This window comes from Polypterus senegalus, chromosome 18 (assembly GCF_016835505.1).
Source record: "Polypterus senegalus isolate Bchr_013 chromosome 18, ASM1683550v1, whole genome shotgun sequence".
Taxonomy (NCBI): Eukaryota; Metazoa; Chordata; class Cladistia; order Polypteriformes; family Polypteridae; genus Polypterus; species Polypterus senegalus.
The window spans coordinates 34,731,699-34,752,252 of NC_053171.1; the positions used below are offsets into that span (position 1 = coordinate 34,731,699).

Genomic DNA, 20,554 nt, shown 5'->3' on the forward strand with positions numbered 1-20,554 from the left:
GTGGGTAAGCCGGCTGCTTTCTTGCTGCTGTTTGGTTAAAAAGTTGTTGGTAACGACCCCGTTTCAGCCTGCATGTCTTGAGTGACAGGTTGCTGATACAGCACTACTGGAGTACAGATCCTTCGGAATTGGTGGGTTTTGAAATGAAGATTTTCTTGCTTTACTTGCTTTTGGCAGCTCGTAGATTAATCCGGTGTGGCTATGCAAAAACCAGAACGGAAGAGTGGGAAATATTTTGTACTTAACACCTGAGCGTGTACTACGTACAGTACAGTACAGCTTTATTGACTGAACGGAGTTTAGTTGAGATTGCACCATATGTAGTGAGTCAGTGAGATGGTAAGATCTTGTCAATTGAGTTCATTCAATATGTTTTTATTATATATAGATATTCATGCAGTTTCCATGGCATTTACTCAGAAAGGAGCACTGCAACATAGCCTCACGTGTAGGTAGGTCTTTTGAAAAATAACAGGAACAGTGGAATGAAGCTCGCGTGGTGGAGCATTTGATTTCTGTTGTTCAGTAATGCAACATTTCCACTTTTACCCAGGGTTCTGATCTAGTTGCAGTGCCATTTTAAAGTACAACTGAAAACATGTAAGCGACTTAACCTGACAAACCTAGTGACTGTGGGAAAATGTTAATAATTTTAGCACTTTGTAAGTTACACATTAGCTTAATAAATAGGGTAATTTAAGTAGGATACAATACAAAATGCCACTCACAATGAAAATGCATTCCATCAGTTATGTGTTCAGCTTCTTTTGCGCATATTGATGTTTGCTATAACATCCAACTTTAGTTCAAATTGACTTAGTCATTTAAACCTTTATGAAATTATTAGGCACTTCAAGATGGTGTTCATTATGAAAAGTTACCTGTAAAATAAAAGTATGTGATTAATATAATGGTTTACATCATTGAAACCTTTCTAATGACCAAAGATTTCACTTTGAATGCACAATAAAACAGTGAGACAGTGTTTACTGCAATTAGATACCTTATGGAGGAATTGCCAAATGACAATTTCATCATATTAAATGAAGCAACAGTTTATTCTGCTTATCATTTGATTGAAAGGTGAAAAAATTATAATATTAACAGAAGGCTCAGATTTAGGTTGAGGTAGCAGCACAGCAGCTATCAATTCTGGCTCACAGCTCATAAACCCTGGTTTCACTCCCAACCAGGATAAAACCTGTGTTGAACGTGAATATTTTATCATGTTTTCATGTCAAGTTCTTCTGGAAACACCTAAGTTACCTGGACAATGTGAAATGACCTAATTTGTGTGTGTAAATGTGCTCAGTAATGATCAGGTTTAGTTTCTGTCTTGCCCTGGGTGAGCAGCTTCAGAAAATGATTAGTAGGAATTAGATTAGAAGTAGATGTTAGTGTAGGAAACAATGAAGAACTGTAGTGCAGTTTGCCTTGATTAAAAATTTAAGTACAGTATGTGCGTAAAGTATAAACGTGTCTTTATACTATATTTAGTCTGAGCTGTCTTCTTTGACAGCAAATAAATAGTTTGTAGTCAAACTTCACAAAGGAGTTCATTGAGATTGAGTAAGAAAACTAGACTTTGCCAGTTTCATCCTCTGGAGTTGACTCTAGACTTTCACTTTGATCTGTGATGGGCAGGACTGGATTCCAAACTTTCATCCACTGTCACCAATTTACGGCAGCACCCGACTGTCTGTAAGTCCATCTATCCATCCACCTACCTTTTTATTTGCATATGGGAACTTTCGTCCTTTTTCTGGCAGTAGCAAGCAAATGAAAGTAACCAACCCTAAATGGCATGCTAGGGCACATTCACACAATTAGCCATTCTTACTTATTACACGTCCATTTAGAGATGTCAGTTAAGTTAACCTGCATTTCTTTGGCTTGTGCAAGAGAAATGTTGAGTGCCTGGAGAAAAGGACATGGAGACAAACTGAAGATTTCACACAAATGATGACTGGGGCATAAGGGCCCTGGAGCTGTGAGGCAGCAGCCCTAACCACTGCACCACCTTGCCACCTAAGAAACAAAATATTTTTTGAAAATGTATAGGTTGAAGTACTTCGGAATATGGTTTTTAAATCCCTATAATGTTCTTAACATAAGGAATTCTGTTCTTAAAGTTTGGCTGATAATATATTTTTTATTCTGTGGTTTGCAGAGCCAACAGTGGAGAATAATTATGGATATCCGAAAAGGTTCACTTTTGTTCTTGATGGGAATACTAAGTTCTGAAACAATGGCCTGGGTTTATAATGGCACTTCTCATGAAGATCTGATGACCAAACTCAAGGGTATCTATGAGTAAATAAATGTTGACAAAATTGTGTGTGTGTGTGTGTTTGGGGTTGTTACAGTTTGGGAGCTGGAAGTGTGTTGGTATGTTCAACATTCATACTGTGCATACCAGAGTCGCCAGCTTGAATGGCTCTATAAATTCCACAATATAAATTCTCTTTTTTTCACACTTTTAGAAATGGGGACTATTAAGACAGAAAGAGCATTTAACATCTTGATGGCCACAAACCGCAGGCATTACACAAAAACCAATCCCTACCAGGACTGGCCACAAAATATTGGTAAGACATGTTCATGGACATAATATCGCATGTGCAGTAGAATGTTTGTAAAAATATACTTTATGTGTAAATTATATGTTGCACAACTACATACATTTAAGCAACATTTTGAAAACAAAATGAAGAACAAAACCTAAAAAATACTATAAATAACCAAATATCTAACAGTAAGAACTAATTATGCAAGAAATTAGGAGAATTTTTGAATGAAGTTCAGAATGCTATGGCCAGTGTCGCTCTTGGTAAACTGAATGAAATGCCTGCAGCGTTTTTCATTACTAGACCCAATGCCCAGTTGTGCATGTATGTAGAAATGGACAATCGTGAATCAGTTTGATATATTTTATACTTTTTAAATGAAGTAGTGCTAAAAATGAATTTCCCGAAGTGCTGGCCATCATCCACCATGTCTCAGGAGTGTTATGTTATGACAGTGCTGTATTTCTGACTTGTGATTATAGGCTACAGATCTAGAATCAGTGCGGCTCATCTGGTGAGTGAGATGTTCATCCTGTATGCACCTTCTGCAGGTGTTTAGCCTCAAGTTAGCTGATTGTGTCTGCCAGGAGTGGAAAAATTGCAATCCTGAAAGTGGGCATGAACACCTAACTGTTGTGCATGGATTGTTCTGGATTGTAAACTTTTGTAAGGCCTTTTAAGCCTTAATTCTGTGCTTGAATGCCCATGAGCTTGTTTTTTGTATGTTTTATTTTTCTCTTATTTCTTTGTATGAGTACAATGCTGGAATTTTCACTTTGCTCTTTTCCAAAGCCACCAATGACATTTTCATGTTCGGTTTATTTGTAACTGGTGTTGTACTCTGTGTTAGGAGCTAAAGGGGCACAGCCTCTTTGAGAACCACCAGATGGTGCTGTTATGCAAAAACATTAATAAGCTCCCCTAAATAATTTTGACTTCTTATCAAACTGTTTATAGCAAACTCAACTTTGAGTTTTCTTAATTTTCTTTCTGGTTGTCCATCATATTCTCAATTTATATTCTTATCTAATTTTATTTTTTTGCAACATGAACTTTCAGTTTTGCGGTGGAGGCCCTCCACTTTGTAGAGAAAGGAGCATTTTTATACATTTGTTCACAAATAAAGTTTGAATTTCTCTCAGTCAAGGCTATGCAGTAAAAGTCAGTGATGAATTATGAAAAGTCCAGTATTATTTGCTCCCTTAAATGTTGCTACATTAATGGAAAAAAGAAAGAGAATATTTTCTACCAGGAATGCTTCAAGGACAAGACATTACACTGATCAGAGTAAAACTATGGAGCACCTTTTGATATTCCCTCATTGTTGCTTCTGGCAAAAGGTGTTAAAATCGATAAAAGGCCACCTCCCGGTGAGTTTATTACTGTATTCTTCATGGATTATTGGTGCGCTAACTGGTATGTGTTTGCAGTGTGCCATTTACTGCATTTGCATTCTAGTGTTCTTATCCTTTCTCAGCTATACTCTGATGCTGCCATCCCTTCATGTGGGAAATGCGGTTAAGTCCAGTGTACGCTTAAAAAATGAAATCACTGAAGTATTTTCTTTATATATTTACCTTACGTTTATTTAACTGAAAATCACCACATTTTCTTTACAATAGTGAAATAACTATTTTGAATCTAACATTGATACATTTATTTCACACACTGCATTTCTTTAAACTATCTGAGGTACAGTATAATTAGTTTCAGCAACTGTTGCCATTATCTAACTACCTTAATTTAATTAAATTTTACTCAACGTGAACACCTCTTATATTCACAAAAATGATACAGTAGTTTTCCCAACGTACATAGTGGAATTACATTAATTTAACTTAACATGAACACCTTTTTATATTTATGAACATGACAACTGTGCCTGCCATTTTGTCAAAGAAGAGGCTGCCCTCCCAGGGCCATATGAAAACTTTCCTAACAATAATATTAGTATACCTAACTAGTAATATCTGTTTTGTCTTTTGCTAATGAGTACTGTAGTTAGCTGCTCAAGTTCACACATTTTTCACATCATGAAAATCAATCAGATGATAGAATGCTGGTGCCTGGTCTGTTTTGATTAGCATCAGATTATTGTGACACCATCTGACAATGTCATCACCAGACAAAATACAGCCATATAGGTAAATGTTAAGTAAAATGACAGCCTTGATAACCAGGAAAATCCATGGTTATGAACTACCTAAATTAAAACAGCAACACCTCGAGTTTAGAGTCAAACCGCTTTGAGATGTAAATGACAACCCAGAAAAACACACAAACCATACACACTGCATGACTTGAACACAAGACACTGTGGTGCTAACCCCCATGTGGCCAACTGTTTGGACAGTGTATGGCCAGCAAGGTATTGAAAAAATATTTTCTACATACTTGTTCTTTCTGACCCAGAATTCTGTACTTTTTTGAAACAGGGGAAAGAGGAAGGAGAACACTTAAGGATTCCGGCTTGATGGCTTTTTCAAATTTAGCACTTTCAAGCAGCCCTTCCTGATCCACATTCTTATCAGCATAATGTCTTGTGCTTCAATATCTGCTTTTTTCAAATACTGAATATGACTGGGAAAAGCTTGAATAAGATGTGCAAAGGTACATGTCAATAATGTGATAGTGTCTGACTTCTTGGCCATCTACGAGGTGTGGCAGAAAAGTAATGAGACTGATTTTTTATTTACCAAAGTTTTTATTTTTTTCAAACATCAATGTTATCCCCTTCAAAGTAGTTCCCTTGGGCAGCTACACACCGATGGAGACGTTGTTCCCACTGTTGGTAGCAGCGCTGGAAGTCTTCAACCGGTATGGTCTTCAGCATGTCCGTTACACTCTTTTGGATGTTTTCTAAAGTCCCGAAATGACGTCCTTTGAGGACATTTTTCAGTTTAGGAAAAAGGAAAAAGTCACATGGACTGAGGTCAGGTGAATAAGGGGGCTGGGGAACCACAGGAATGCCTTTTGAGGTCAAAAATTCTGTTATGGAGAGGGCAGTTTTTCGGCACCATTTTGGCACAGACCTTTCGCATGTGCAAATGTTCAGTCAAAATTTCATGAACGGTAAATCTGTTCAAATTTAATTGGTCACTCAACATTCTTAATGTTAGACGACGGTCTGATCTCACAAGAGTGTTCACACGTTCGATGTTTTCATTGGTTTTCGAAGTTGAAGGCCTCCCTGAACGGTGTTCATCTTCAACGTGTTTTCTGCCTTCCAAAAATGATTTGTGCCAGCGAAAAACTTGAGCTCGGGATAAAGAATGTTCCCCATAGGCCTGTTTTAACTTTTCAAATGTCACACTTGCCGTTTAATGGCACAACGTTGCTCCAAATTCCGCTGTTCCATTTTGCGTGACGCACAACCAAAAACACAACTTCGCTAATAGCAGTCACAAAAATCACGTAGTTAACGGAAGGAGTTGAAACTCGCACTGAGCTATGGGAGGGTACTGATACACGTGCTCTATCAAGGACAACAGCGCAGCGTTAGATCGCTTGCAATGTTGCCAGTCTCATTACTTTTCTGCCACACCTGCCTTTATCTTTCATCTCCAGATTGACTATTATAAAAATGAATATTGTCCCCTACCACAATATTTTAATGCAATGCTTCCATTTCCTCTCCCTCCTTAAGTACTGATCTAATGTAAGCTCACTTTTGTCTGCCTTCTTGTGGAACACAGAAGACCCACTGTTAAACACTCCACACTGATTTGTGACAAAGTTGAGTGTGGAGTTCCCTTGCTGGATTTTGAACTATATATTGGGCTTACACAAGGCATCTAGTCTTTACGATGGATGTCCTCATTTGCTGATCCTCCCTCTTGACTATTGCTGGAGTCAAATAAGGTATCCTTAAGTTCCCTTCCCATCCTCTCTCCTGTGGTGTTAAACTTAGGTCTTGGTCCTCAAGGATGAGTCCACTAATCACCTTTGTATCAAAAATATGCAAAAGGTGGAGAGACATTGTGGCCCTTGTCCAACCTGAAACACATTCTCTCCTATTTTTCATAACCAAGTCCTGTGCATTGGAGGTGGTCCCATTTTTTAATCTCCTATTCCTCTTCCCTTTTGTTTTATCCACAAGTATGATCTGCTTTTGATCTGCTGTGTCTGATTTTCTTACATTCATTACATCCGTAAAATTTTTCCATTGTTTACCAAGCTTATTCTACTTATAGAAAATTATTTTCTTCATTTATCTAACACTAGCAAAATACCCGCGCTTCGCAGCGGAGAAGTAGTATTTTAAAGAAGTTATGAAAAAGAAAAGGAAACATTTTAAAAATAACGTAACATGATTGTCAATGTAATTGTTTTGTCACTGTTATGAGTGTTGCTGTCATCAAGGATTTGATTATTATTATTTCTTTCAATCAGGTTCGTATTTGGAGGATGTGTTGTGTTCAAGTTATATTCCGTGTTTGTCAACCGTTAAAATGCTAACAGGTTTCATTCATCGAAGTGTTCACTACCCAAATCGGTACTCGTGAATCTAAGATGTTCAACAGGAGTTCCCGGTATTAAGTTGTGGATTTGCATGCAAATATTTAGCGGTAGCGTGTCTGTAAACTTAATTTAAATTTAAGCTTTAAACCTTGCTTTCCTATTGATATGTCTACAAAGGCTTGTTCAGATTCAAAGAGTTGTTCCTTTCTTACTGCATCAATAAACAGCTCGTCTTCCTCTTCATCTGAGACATCACACACTGCATGCACGGGTTTACCTTTCCCAGTCCTGCAAAGTCAGTTCACGTGAGCCGCTCGGAGTACATGCATCGAAGGTTCTCAGCTGTGCTTGTGCTATCTCATGCGATCTCGCGATGTCCACGGCTTTATTTAATGTTAGCTCAGACCCGGCACTTCAAAGTTTCTCTTGTACTTTTGCTGAGTTTGTGCCAAACACTATTCTATCCCTGACCATCTCATCTTCATTTGCATAAGCAGAGTCCTTCACCAGCAATTTTAACTTTGTTACAGCAATTTTAAATTCATGACAAAGTGATTAAAAGTCTTGTTTATACCCTGAGTCTTCTCATTAAACTTGTATCTCGCGAATATCGTATTCGTCATAGGCATGACAAACGCCAGCGGCAGCGTGTCTCTGAACTTAATTTAAACTTAAGGTTTACACCTTGCTTTGTTTCCACAGTAGCTGCACTTATGAATATGCTTGTATGCGTCACTCGCTTCATATTCTTTTGCTGCCTTCTCAATTGTGTGATGCGTTTTTTGTTCAGCGTTCTTTGGAGCTCTTGCTTGTTCTCTGCGTACTGCGTTCACAGTCAGTTCACGTGAGCCGCTCGGAGTACATGCATCGAAGGTTCTCAGCTGTGCTTATGCTATGTCGTGCGATCTTGCGATGTCCACGGCTTTATTTAATGTTAAGACCCGACACAAGTTTCTCTTGCACTTTCGCTGAGTTTGTGCCAAACACTAGTCTATTCCTGACCATCTCATCTTCGTTTGCATAAGCACCGTCCTTCACCCGCGAATATTTAGCGGCAGCGTGTCTATTGGATGGCTGCTGACAGACGGCCATATATGGGCAGGCACTCAATTATGTGGGAGGCGTGACGATGAGGGATGCAACTCCGCCGCACACGGCGAACGAGCTGCAGGCTATGGCTGTATATATATGTACGTAAGTAGGTTCCAGTTATGACTGTTACGCGTAGAATTTCGAAATGAAGCCTGCATAACTTTGGAAGTAAGCTGTAAGGAATGAGCATGCCAAATTTCAGCCTTCTACCTACACGGGAAGTTGGAGAATTAGTGATGAGTCAGTCAGTGAGGGCTTTGCCTTTTATTAGTATAGATAAGCTATTTGATTTAAGGACAGTTGCAGCAAAATGTGTCCTTGCCTCTTGCTGGAAATTCTCCAATTCCTTTTCTCTTTCTATTTGAAAATCTATTTCTTATTGAATCTTTCTGAAATGCTTGGTGGCTGTGATCTGACATGATATAGCTAGCTCAGACATGGATGCCCCATGTTCCTAACAACAGCCATAATCCTTAGCTTTTGTTCTTCCTAATTAAGTTAGTGTGTGTTATTCCCTTGTTTGTCTATAAATTTTGAATATTGAAGGGTTGGGTTATGTTAAAGGTTTGGTGGGTGGGTGCCAATCATAGTGTTATTATTTTAAAACTCTTTTAGATTGCTTATGTTTCTTTTTAAAATATTGCCTCTTCTATTTCAATTTGAAAAATTGATAAAATGTGTATAAATATTTTAATGAAGAGACCAGAGAGTGTCACAGTGTTAGGGTGCCAAGGTGAAATGCCTATTTAATGGACTGTGAAGTCCTTTCCCTGAGGAAAAGTACAAAACAAAAAAATGGATGGACTGATGGTCCTATACATATTTAGCCTCCATAGATTGGTCTGTTTTCAATATGTTTAATGTCTGAAATGAACATCAACTTTCAGTTGTTCCTAGGTTCATATGGGAACTATGGGCTGTAAGTGACGTCAATGTTCGCTTGTAAAGTGTTCCTCTACTATAGGGGAAATAAGAAAGAAGTGTTTTTTTTGACTGGGTTTCACCATCATCCCCATCTTTTTAACTGTTGAACAATTTAAATTTAAAAATACAAAATGTATTTTGTTAATGTTGGACATCAGAATATTAATTATACCTGAGGCAACTGCCTAGTGTTAAAATGGCCAGTGTGAACTGTGGTAATGTTGCTGGTTCTTATGAATTGTTACATTTATCTACATAGAACCTGTTTACATAACAGGATTAAATATTTTCTGCATTTTTTATGTGTGATATGATTGCATCACTTAAATCTTCTTGTGTGAATATTGTATGTCCCACCAGCCAAAGACACCACTGTTTGTAACTTAGAGTATTACTTTTATTTACATTTAAATTTATGTATTAATTGATGTGATGTTTTTTACAGTGTAAATGTTTCAACCAAGAGATCAGTTTTTATTTATGATTCTGCTAATTTGTGATGATTACAGTAAAATTAAAATACTAGCTATGCTACCTGTCAAAGATAGGTAATAGAACCATTTTACAATATTTTCAATCCTTTCCCCTACATGTAACTTCAGTGCCTTTCCTCGGTATCCATGTGTGTCTGAACCTCTCTTCAATGGTGCTGTCTTTCGTGAGTGCATTCCCATAAAGCCTGCTATTCAGACTCTTGTCATTATTTTTGAGGTGCCTTACTTGCCTCCTGTCTGCTTTTATATGTGCCGTTTTTGAAGGTGTCTCTTCGCTTGATGTTTCTCCTCCTCTTATGTCTCAAACTCAAACATCCTGTTTTGTCGCGTCACCAAACCCAAGCCAACCAATCACACCAAAGCCAAACTGACCAATCGGATTACTCAGAGGGACTGGACACACAGACTTTAGTGTTTTAGTATATAGTAGATTCATTCATTCATTTCCAGAAATTGCTTATTCCAATACAGGTTTTGTGGAGCCAGGGTCTTTTTCCAGCAGCACTATTGACAAAGCAGGAGCCAACCCTGAATAGGAAGCTAAACTCACCCATATGTCCACACTCACTTACACCAGGGGTGGGCAATGTTGATCCTGGAGGACCACAGTGGCTGCAGGTTTTCATTCCAACCCAATTGCTTAATTAGAAACCATTCCTTGCCAGTCTCAGACTTTATTTAATTTTATGACTTTATAGTCTGCAATGTTGGGTTCTTATAGTGTAGATTTTTTCCTTTCCATGAATATCATCCAACTGATTTGAAGCCTAAAATGGATAACTTTTAATCTGTCACATTTTTCTCTTAAGTATTTTATTAAACCAAATAGTGCATTATGAATTCATGCAGGTGTAAATGGAAACAAGTTACATTGAGAACTGCTGGCTCCTTTGTCATTTACATCTTATTGCTAGTAAAATTGCTAGTTAAAACAATGACTGCAGCTGTTTAAGACTGAAACAAGCAATTAAGGGTGGGGAACTTTAACAAGCGAGACCACTAAAATGAACCATCAAAATGTCACTTAAGCAGCAAGTGCTTCATCGGCAATAATTGACTTCTCATTAAAAAAAGCGGGTTGGAACAAAAACCTGTATCCACTGGGGCCCTTCAGGACCGAATTTGCCCAATCCTGACTTATACAGTACCATCTTAAACTCTCCACCGAACCTGCATATCACCATAAGTTAATCAGAGTACTGAGATAAATCCTGTCCAGATATGGGAATAAGATGATAATTCTACATATACAATCTATCTTGGTAAAGGTTTGAATCTAGTATTGTAAAGTTTTAGGGTAGCAGCACCAACTACTGCCTTACTGTGTTGGTTTGCAATGAAAACAAACTGATACATGATTTATTTTCTGCTTTTATTAACAATGTCTAAATGTAGCTGTTCTGTTAGTTCTGTTATAACAAAAATCTTTAGTTGTTTATTTATCCAGTAACCGCACTTACAGAGTGGTATGTAAATTGATCAATGTTCACTACTCTACTTTTTGGACATTTCGTAAACCTTTGTCCCCTACCCCTCTTCCAACAGCATGCCTATTCCTTGGATGCACTCAATGATAAGCTGATAGAAGGAGCTACTGTACTGGATGTTGGTTCAGGGAGTGGCTATCTCACCAGCTGCTTTGCCAGGATGGTAAGTATCCACACTTTTTAATGATACTGAATGCCATCTTTACCCATGGTGACCATGTATACAGTGGAATGCAAAAGTTTGGGCAATCTTGTTAATAGTCATTATTTTCCTGTATAAATCGTTGGTTGTTACGATAAAAAATGTCAGTTAAATATATCATATAGGAGACACACACAGTGATATTTGAGAAGTGAAATGAAATTTATTGGATTTACAGAAAGTGTGCAATAATTGTTCAAACAAAATCAGGCAGGTGCATAAATTTGGGCACCACAAAAAAGAAATGAAATCAATATTTAGTAGATCCGCCTTTTGCAGAAATTACAGCCTCTAAACGCTTCCTATAGGTTCCAATGAGAGTCTGGATTGTGGTTGAAGGTATTTTGGACCATTCCTCTTTACAAAACATCTCTAGTTCATTCAGGTTTGATGGCTTCCGAGCATGGACAGCTCTCTTTAACTCACACCACAGATTTTCAATTATATTCAGGTCTGGGGACTGAGATGGCCATTCCAGAATGTTGTACTTGTTCCTCTGCATGAATGCCTTAGTGGATTTTGAGCAGTGTTTCGGGTCGTTGTCTTGTTGAAAGATCCAGCCCGGCGCAGCTTCAGCTTTGTCACTGATTCCTGGAAATTGGTCTCCAGAATCTGCTGATACTGAGTGGAATCCATATCGTAACAGCTTTCCCAGTCCCTGCACTGGCCACACAGCCCCACAGCATGATGGAACCACCACCATATTTTACTGTAGGTAGTAGGTGTTTTTTGGAATGCTGTGTTCTTTTCCTCCATGCATAACGGCCCTTGTTATGCCCAAATAACTCAATTTTAGTTTCATCAGTCCACAGCACCTTATTCCAAAATGAAGCTGGCTTGTCCAAATGTGCTTTAGCATACCTCCAGCGGCTCTGTTTCTGCTGTGGGCGGAGAAAAGGCTTCCTCTGCATCACTCTCACATACAGCATCTCCTTGTGTAAAGTGCGCCAAATGGTTGAACGATGCACAGTGACTCCATCTTCTGCAAGATGATGTTGTAGGTCTTTGGTGCTGGTCTGTGGGTTGACTCTGACTGTTCTCACCATTCGTTGCTTCTGTCTATCCAAATCTTTCTTGGTCTGCCACTTCGAGCCTTAACTTGAACTGAGCCTGTGGTCTTCCATTTCCTCAATATGTTCCTAAATGTGGAAACAGACAGCTTAAATCTCTGGGACAGCTTTCTGTATCCTTCCCCTAAACCATGATGGTGAACAATCTTTGTCTTCAGGTCCTTTGAGAGTTGTTTTGTGACCCCCATGTTGCTACTCTTCAGAGAAAATTAAAGGGGGAGGGAAACTTACAATTGACCCCTTAAATACTCTTTCTCATTATAGTATTCACCTGTGTATGTAGGTCAGGGGTCACTGAGCTTACCAAGCCAATTTGAGTTCCAATAATTAGTTCTAAAAGTTTTGGAATCAATAAAATGACAACGGTGCCCAAATTTATGCACCTGCCTGATTTTGTTTGAACAATTATTGCACACTTTCTGTAAATCCAATAAACTTCATTTCACTTCTCAAATATCACTGTGTGTGTCTCCTATATGATATATTTAACTGACATTTTTTATCATAACAACCAACGATTTATACAGGAAAATAATGACTATTAACAAGTTGCCCAAACTTTTGCATTCCACTGTAGTTACTTTATCAGGTGCATGTCAAATAAGACAAAATATTATTTAATTCTTTCAAGTTAGTGAATGTGCAAGATGAAATCCCTGATGGTGTGTTACAAAACCTCACATTCCTGGTTTAGGTTGGTCCTGCTGGCCGTGTGATTGGCATAGAACACATTCCTGAGCTTGTGGAACAGTCAATTGCCAACATCAATAGTGATGACCCCACTCTTCTCACTGGTGGTCGCATCCAGTTCTTTGGTAAGTCATAGCTGAGGACAAAAGCATATTAATTGAAATTATATGATAATAATAATATGATGTTGTTAAAGAGTAACATATTAAATCATTAGAATACATTTTATTCAAACATTTATGCACAAAGTTGGCATTTAATCTTTCCCCTCTCTTCAGTCAGTGATGGGCGTTTAGGATATCCTGCTGCTGCTCCCTATGATGTCATTTATGTTGGTGCTTCCACAGTTGAGGTTCCTAAGACGGTAAGATATAAGAAGAATAAAGGGTGGACAACAAACTCTCTAATCAGTCATGCTTCATTGGAACAATGTGCGCATATTGAAATAATTTCCTTGACGTCAATAGGAAATAATTCTGAAAGCGGAATGACTATAAACTGTTTTCACATGAATTAAATAAAAATGACTTGTGCCTATCAGCACTGTGCACATAGGTAATATTTTCTGAAATCTGTGCAAGTTAATTCTGAACTTATTATAACTGTCTTTTGCAGCTTCTTTCACAGCTGAAGCCAGGTGGCAGGATGGTCTTGCCTGTTGGGAAATATGGGGATATACAGTACTATGAGCAGCTTGACAAACAAGAGGATGGTACTGTGGTCATAAAAAAAATGATGCGTGTTCAATTCATACCTTTGACAGATGAAGCAGCACAAATGCAAAGGTATGAGCTTGCTTTTCAGAATTCTCCTACTGATAAAGAAGATTTGTTTGAAGTAGCTTGATCATCTGGTGAGATTATCTCCTTGGCAATCTCCACAACAGACCTGGATATAGGATTTATGGCCTAGGAAATGTAGAGGAGGAGTTGGAATTTATTGCCAAGCAAAAGGAAATGCAATCCATTCAGATAAGTTTGTTATCGCCTTTACCAGGATTCAAGAAATAGAAAAGAGTTGTATTAATGTATTAATGGACATAACCTAAATGACTACCATTCCTGTTTTGATTGAGCAATTTCTTGCAGTTACTTTGCAAGCCAGGATTTTGGATTTGGGAATTAGTTTATTCCGTTAATATAAAAAATGGGAGGATAGGTTTCTAATGACTAGATGACTAGTGAATAGGCAGATATTTACAGTCTATTTGTATTTATAAGGGAAAGGGGTATCAGTCTGGTTTACACTCGGTATCTGCAGAGCTGCCTAAATGGAAACAGAAATGGAAGATCACCTACACTGTTCAAGCTCCAGTGTCAATGACTCTCAACTTTTTTGAGATTAGCCAACCACAAATACTGGTTCATTGTACGACTGCCGATTCTCTGTATTCTGAATAAAAGTGGCCACAATGGAGGAAGTCTCCTGCATGTGGTGAGCCCAACTATTGTCAATAGTAATTTTAACTTGACTATGTGAGATACTCCATCAGGAAAGATACATTTTGCCCTTTAACACTAGAACCACAACACATTTTTTAGTACTATAATGCAGTGGCATCTGAACTCCTTAGTTCTCAACAATGGCCCATCAGCATCCTGATAGAACATCCAAACTGCCCTACAACTTAGATAGCCAAACAGAGCTTGAAAGAATTTAAAAATAAATAATTCTTGGCACACAGCATATGTTGTTTTCATACAGTGGTGCCTCGTACTTCGATCTTAATTCATTTCAGTAGGCCATTTGAACTCTGAATTGTTCGAAGTCTGAATCAGTTTTCATTTTAGAAGTAATGGAAAGTGAATTAATCCGTTACCAGACCCTAAACAATACCCATTTCAATAAACTTGAACAGCAAATACATATAATTTAAGGTATAAATAGCACAGTAAAATGCCCTAAATAATAAATGAAAACATAAATAAAATATGTAAATACTATATAACTATATAAATGAAATGTATAGAAACAGTAGCTTGGTGCTTTTCCTTTGGGGGCGTTGTTTGTCCTTTTGTGTATGTGTTACTGTTTGTCGTAATGACATACTGCTGGGCAGATAATGTCTACAGCTGGCACGATCCCCTAAAAATAAGACTATGCAGAGAATGGACTGGTACAGCTGAGTTCATAGCCAGGTGTCAGGGCTCCCTGTGGATTACCTTCCCACAGGTAGGAGATGAAGGCAACGCAGGGACAGGAGGAAGAAGAGGGTATGGCGTGCTGGTGAGGCTTCGAAGCTGGCCACACAAGCTGGCTCTTCCTAGTATTTTTCTCACCAATGCAAGATCCCTAGCAAATAAGATGAACAAGTTGAAGCTACGGGTTGCAGCGAATAAGATTGTTAAGGACGGTTGCATTCTGCTAATTACAGAGACATCACTTCATTCACTCATTCTGGAAACAGCTATCGAGTTAGCAGGCTGCATAGTACACCAGCAGGAATGGAACCGGACAGAGTAAGGGGGGAGGGGGGGGAATTATGCCTGTATTTCAGCAACAGCTGGTGTACTAACACTAAGGCTGTACACAACATATGACTTTTACACTCCATCATAAGCCCCATCTGTTGCTGTATTCTTTTCACTGCACGCACAGTTCGAACATAGAGGTATCGTTCGAACTCTGGATCATATTTCTCTCAAATTTAGCATTTAAACTCTGGAACGTTCAAAGTTAGAATTGTTCGAAGTATGAGGCACCACTGTGTTTCCAGTTTAAATGTAAAAAATAAATCACTGGGTTGCATTACACTGGGAAGTAAACCGCATCAGTATTTATTAGTGAAAAGTAAAACAATTATATTGTAGTTAGCGAAAAACATAAAATATCAAATTGAATAGAATTTTTTTATAGAGATGGTTTGAAAATTTACAACCATACTCACATGTGCCTTTGGATATGCAAATCATTTGTAGATGGCAAGCAGCTTACAGACAGGCTTATTATAAAATAGTCTGCACAGGCAGTCAGCACAGTTTCATAGCATCATTATGGTGACACTTCACACAATCATAATCTTTTGTATCTAGAGTCTTTCACAAGCAATAGGAGAAACGTCACGACTGTGTGGACGCAGCCCGGACACAGACAGGCGGACATGTTGTTTCTCACCACCACACATTTATTATTATTATTATATTATCCTGGTGTGGCGGAAGTGCTGAGGTAGCAGGTCCCCAAGGCATTGGGGCGCCTCCTGGCGGTGACCACGGGCCCCTACCGGGTGAGGGCTTCCATGCCCTGAACCCGTGGCCCCCAAAGCAACCAGGAAGGCGGCCCCCACATGATCCAGGGTGGGTGTAGACCCACATCCGGTCCCTCACGGCATCCCGGCCGGGTCGTTGCCCCTGGCATCCCTGACAACTGACAATATTTCACTTTCCATGGCAAAAAAAACAAGCTTGCTCTGAAACGAACTGCAATCATCTGCAAACATTTGTAGATAGCAGGTAGCTTGCCAGCTTAATATAAAACAGACAGCAGTCAGAACAGATTCTTGGCATGGTGACATTTTATGCCATCTTAATCTTTTGTTATATTGAGTATGCATCTCCCCACCTGGCACTGTGTTGTTCTATCTGGACTAAGACAATCCCAAAGGGATGCTGACATAAGTGAGTTTCCAAAGTTGCACTGTTGCTTGGCACTTCAGTATTTAATTGTAAAAGGGAAAATAATATTTTTCAATAAGCTGGAAACTTAAAATAATAAACTAAGTAAAAAGTAGTGTTTTGCTGTGTAAATGGTTTGCAAATATTACACTCATACTTACCTGTTTCACAAACAATGTATGTAAGTTGCAAGAGGCAAGATGGACTGATTATAAAACAGTACACGTCAGCAGTCTGCACTCATTTTTGAAGTTTGTGAGAGGCTCCCAAATGTTAAATAGTGGAGCCTTACTTATTTTTGTTTTACTTTGTGTGCATCCTCTCACCAGGACACTGCCTTTGTACTTTACTGATGTTTGTCTCCTTGAGCATTTCTTGTGCCACCTTTCACAGAAGTGTGGCAGCACCTGTCTAATTTTTATTGCAGTTCAATTAATGGCACACTTGTTTTTTGAAAAGTGTTTGCCATGGAGTGTAATATGAAAATATTTTCAGCAGTGAATTTTCTCCTATTACGTTTCAAAGACTCAACAAGTCGCATCACCACAGACTGTCTTTCCCTGGTAACTAAGTGGGATCCTTCTCCAAGTAAAGAATATAGCTTAATGCATGTTTGTTATTAATCTCAGATGTTATTTAAAATTTGATGCCAGGCTTGCCAGATTTGTTTGACTTGCCCTGAGTGAATAATAAGAATAATTTGTCAATGGTTATGCTCTGCCTTGACTTATAACACATGATGCAAACTGTCTGATTCAGCAACAAAGCTGTTATTATACTCGGGGGGGACCTGAAAATTCCAAGAATTGGATGACAGCATGAGAGCAGGGTGTAGTTACGGACTATGACACTAGAAATTTTATGCCTACAGTTTGATCAGTCAGTCTTCTGAGTGGCATTTTGCTGAGTTGATTGGGAGTGCATTTCTGACATTAATTTTACAAAGTATAATCATGCAATCGTGACTTTGGCAATTTTTTTCACCAAGCATATCAAGCCATATCAACCATCAGAACAATGAAAATCACATTTTTGCAAATTGACAGACTTGTTAATAAAGAGTTTACCTGTGAGTAGACTGCTAATCTGTAACATTACACTGAATTGCTTAGGTGTCTGTGGAAAAGCATCGGGAAAAAAATCATCTGGAGCAGAGGTGCATACAAAGCTACATTTTACACCATGACAAGTACACCTGCACTCACTGCATTGTTAGGCAAAGAGTTTTTGACCAAAAACAATGGGGTTGTTGTTTTGCACCGCCCAAATTCACCAGGTCTCATTCCCTGTGAGCTTTTTTTTTGTTCCCAAAGACAAAGTAAGAAGATTTGCTACTATGGAAGAAATAAAAAAAAAAACTTGTAGGAGGCTGTAGACATTATAACAAAAGAGGACAACAGGAAAAGTTTCCAGGAATAGAAAAATTGCTTGGACATTTCATCGGTTTAGTAAAAATATATCACATCTGCCATCAAACCATTATGTTTGTATGTGATTCAGCACGTTTGATTGTGTTTGTCACACTACACCAGCATTTCCACATAGCTGTACTGAAATCATGCCCCCCCCCAACTCCCCCATAGTACTGCTTGGCCACAAGTTTTCCTCCTGTTAAAAGGAAAAACACCTGTTAGTGGTATTAATGATAAAAGGTTATTATATCTTTGTACCAAGAGAAACAAGCTCTCTTAATTTTCCAGATAGAAAATATAATGTTTCACACTATTAAAATATGCATTGTGCTATAGGAACTGCAGTTGTTTGGCAGGTGGAAAAAGTAAGCCAAATGAGTTGTTACATTTTCAATTTATTATCAACACCTATTTTTTTTTCTTATTTCTAGGAATGAATTATGAGCACCATTTAAATTAAAGAAAAGTTCCTGCTGATACTCAACCATGGTCTGATGAACCATTTTGAAGGAACTCTTTGAAATATTAATCAACTATCAGTACCTACAGTACCATTCTTTAATTGAACTTCAATTCATTTACTTATACCTCAATCTGCTGATGAACTTAATAATAAATTTCTTGTCTTCTGTATTTTATTGCTGTTTATTGTATACACAACATCCCATATATTAAAGTACCACCACACGGACAAAAAACTTGATTTTTAGGATTTCTTAAAAAAGAAAAAGACAGTACTTGTGTCACAACCACATTCATATGCCTGTATCTTACTAGCCATCTGTCTTTGCACACAGTAATTCTAAAACTTGTAAACTTCCTTCTTCATCGGACACAGGAAAGAGTCTAACTTTGTACCAGTGGTGAATAAGCTGCTAGCAGAGTAGCGTAAATGATTGCTTCATACACAGACACACACACACTCACAGATTAATTTTTTTATTTTTTTATTTCAGATTTGTTACTGATTCCATTATATGGCCAATAAACAATCTTTTATCAGTTATGTACTGGATTATACAATTCCTCCCCTTACATACTTTGTTTCAAATACCCATTTTCTGAATGACATGCAGCAATTTTTGAGTTTTGTGCCTATTAAAAGTATCACTGTGTGGAAATGGTCCTTGAACTTGCCCTGACAGTGATAAGTGAAATCTGTCTCCTAATCCATTCATTTAAACACGTGCTTTAGCAGATTTAGGTACCTGAGGGGCTCAAGCACATCTTGGTAACACTGATGGCAAGGCAGGAGGAGCTCCAATAACACATACTGAGCCATCACATTGTTGCCAGTTAGCCTCGTGCACACGTTTTATGATGTGGTGGGGTACACTCCACAAACACAATTGTGTTGCACTGGTATATCACCCATTCGACTCCAGGGCCTTCCTATGCATTCCACATTTTTGATGCTACTTTATTTGGGACCGCTCCGTGACCAACTTTTATCTTTTTCAGCATTTTTGTGACCTCTTCTTTTGAAAACTTACAGTTCTTTTCTTGTAGATTCTTATAAAAAATATTAACCCATTTATTTTCGTAATTCATCATCTTATCCAAATACTTTTCCCAGTTATCCTTAATAACATTCCTATTAATACCAATGTTTCTTTCAGCATTTTTGTAACAGTTCATATTTATAAATGTGCCAGAGAAACAAATTGCCATTTTGTGACTGCTGACATTTTGTTTAAAAGTGCAGTGAACTGTGTTGCTGTTGCAAGTTTGCTAGGACAGGCTTAAGTGGACTGTGGGACAGCCGGCAATGAATTAATTGAACTGTGGCCTTTTTTTCCTATACATTCAAAACTTTACTATTATTTAGAGGCTCTTAGGATTCTGTATTATAATCTAATTTATTAATTCTATGTTGGAAAATACTTATGCATGTATTTTGTCTAAATGTCTGTTTGTTTCAGTGTATGAATACCAGAATCTCCTCCTTGAACCGTCACCTTATCGTGGTGGAGGGGTTTGCGTGTCCCAATGATCCTAGGAGCTATGTTGTCCGGGGCTTTATGCCCCTGGTAGGGCCACCCAAGGCAAACTGGTCCTGGGTGAGGGATGAGACAAAGAGCGGTTCAATAAACCTCCAATGAAAAATAAAAACTGTGGACAACGTTTTCCCTTGCCCGGACGCGGGTCACCGGGGCCCCCCTCTGGAGCCAGGCCTGGAGGTGGGGCTCGATGGCGAGCGCCTGGTGGCCGGGCCTGCACCCATGGGGCTCAGCCGGGCACAGCCCGAAGAGGTAACGTGGGTCCTCCTCCCCATGGGCTCACCACCTATGGGAGGGGCCAAGGAGGTTGGGTGCAATGTGAGTTGGGTGGTGGCCGAAGGCGGGACCTTGGCAGTCTGATCCTCGGCTACAGAAACTGGCTCTTGGGACGTGGAATGTCACCTCTCTGAAGGGGAAGGAGCCTGAGCTAGTGCGCGAGGTCGAGAGGTTCCGGCTAGATATAGTCGGACTCACCTCGACGCACAGCTTGGACTCTGGAACCAATCTCCTTGAGAGGGGCTGGACTCTCTACCACTCTGGA

At 38.7% G+C, this 20,554-nt stretch overlaps 1 protein-coding gene across 1 annotated transcript; it reads left to right on the plus strand.

Moving 5' to 3' along the window:
- The first annotated feature begins 63 nt into the window (after window positions 1–63).
- Window positions 64–18,713, plus strand: pcmtl (l-isoaspartyl protein carboxyl methyltransferase, like). Its single transcript, XM_039742020.1, has 9 exons — window positions 64–131; window positions 2,171–2,303; window positions 2,484–2,588; window positions 3,050–3,081; window positions 11,084–11,188; window positions 12,992–13,112; window positions 13,266–13,351; window positions 13,603–13,772; window positions 18,445–18,713. Exons 2-9 carry the CDS (start codon window positions 2,192–2,194, stop codon window positions 18,455–18,457), a joined length of 744 nt encoding a protein of 247 aa, XP_039597954.1. The 5' UTR covers window positions 64–131; window positions 2,171–2,191; the 3' UTR covers window positions 18,458–18,713.
- The last annotated feature ends 1,841 nt before the right edge of the window (window positions 18,714–20,554 follow it).

Bases quoted from the DNA above. Each gene is read 5' to 3' on its own strand.
- pcmtl (XM_039742020.1), top strand. From the start codon at position 2,192: ATGGATATCCGAAAAGGTTCACTTTTGTTCTTGATGGGAATACTAAGT. The intron at 2,304-2,483 runs GTATCTATGAGT...TCACACTTTTAG, and splicing joins TCTGATGACCAAACTCAAGG to AAATGGGGACTATTAAGACA. The intron at 11,189-12,991 runs GTAAGTATCCAC...TTCCTGGTTTAG, and splicing joins CCAGCTGCTTTGCCAGGATG to GTTGGTCCTGCTGGCCGTGT.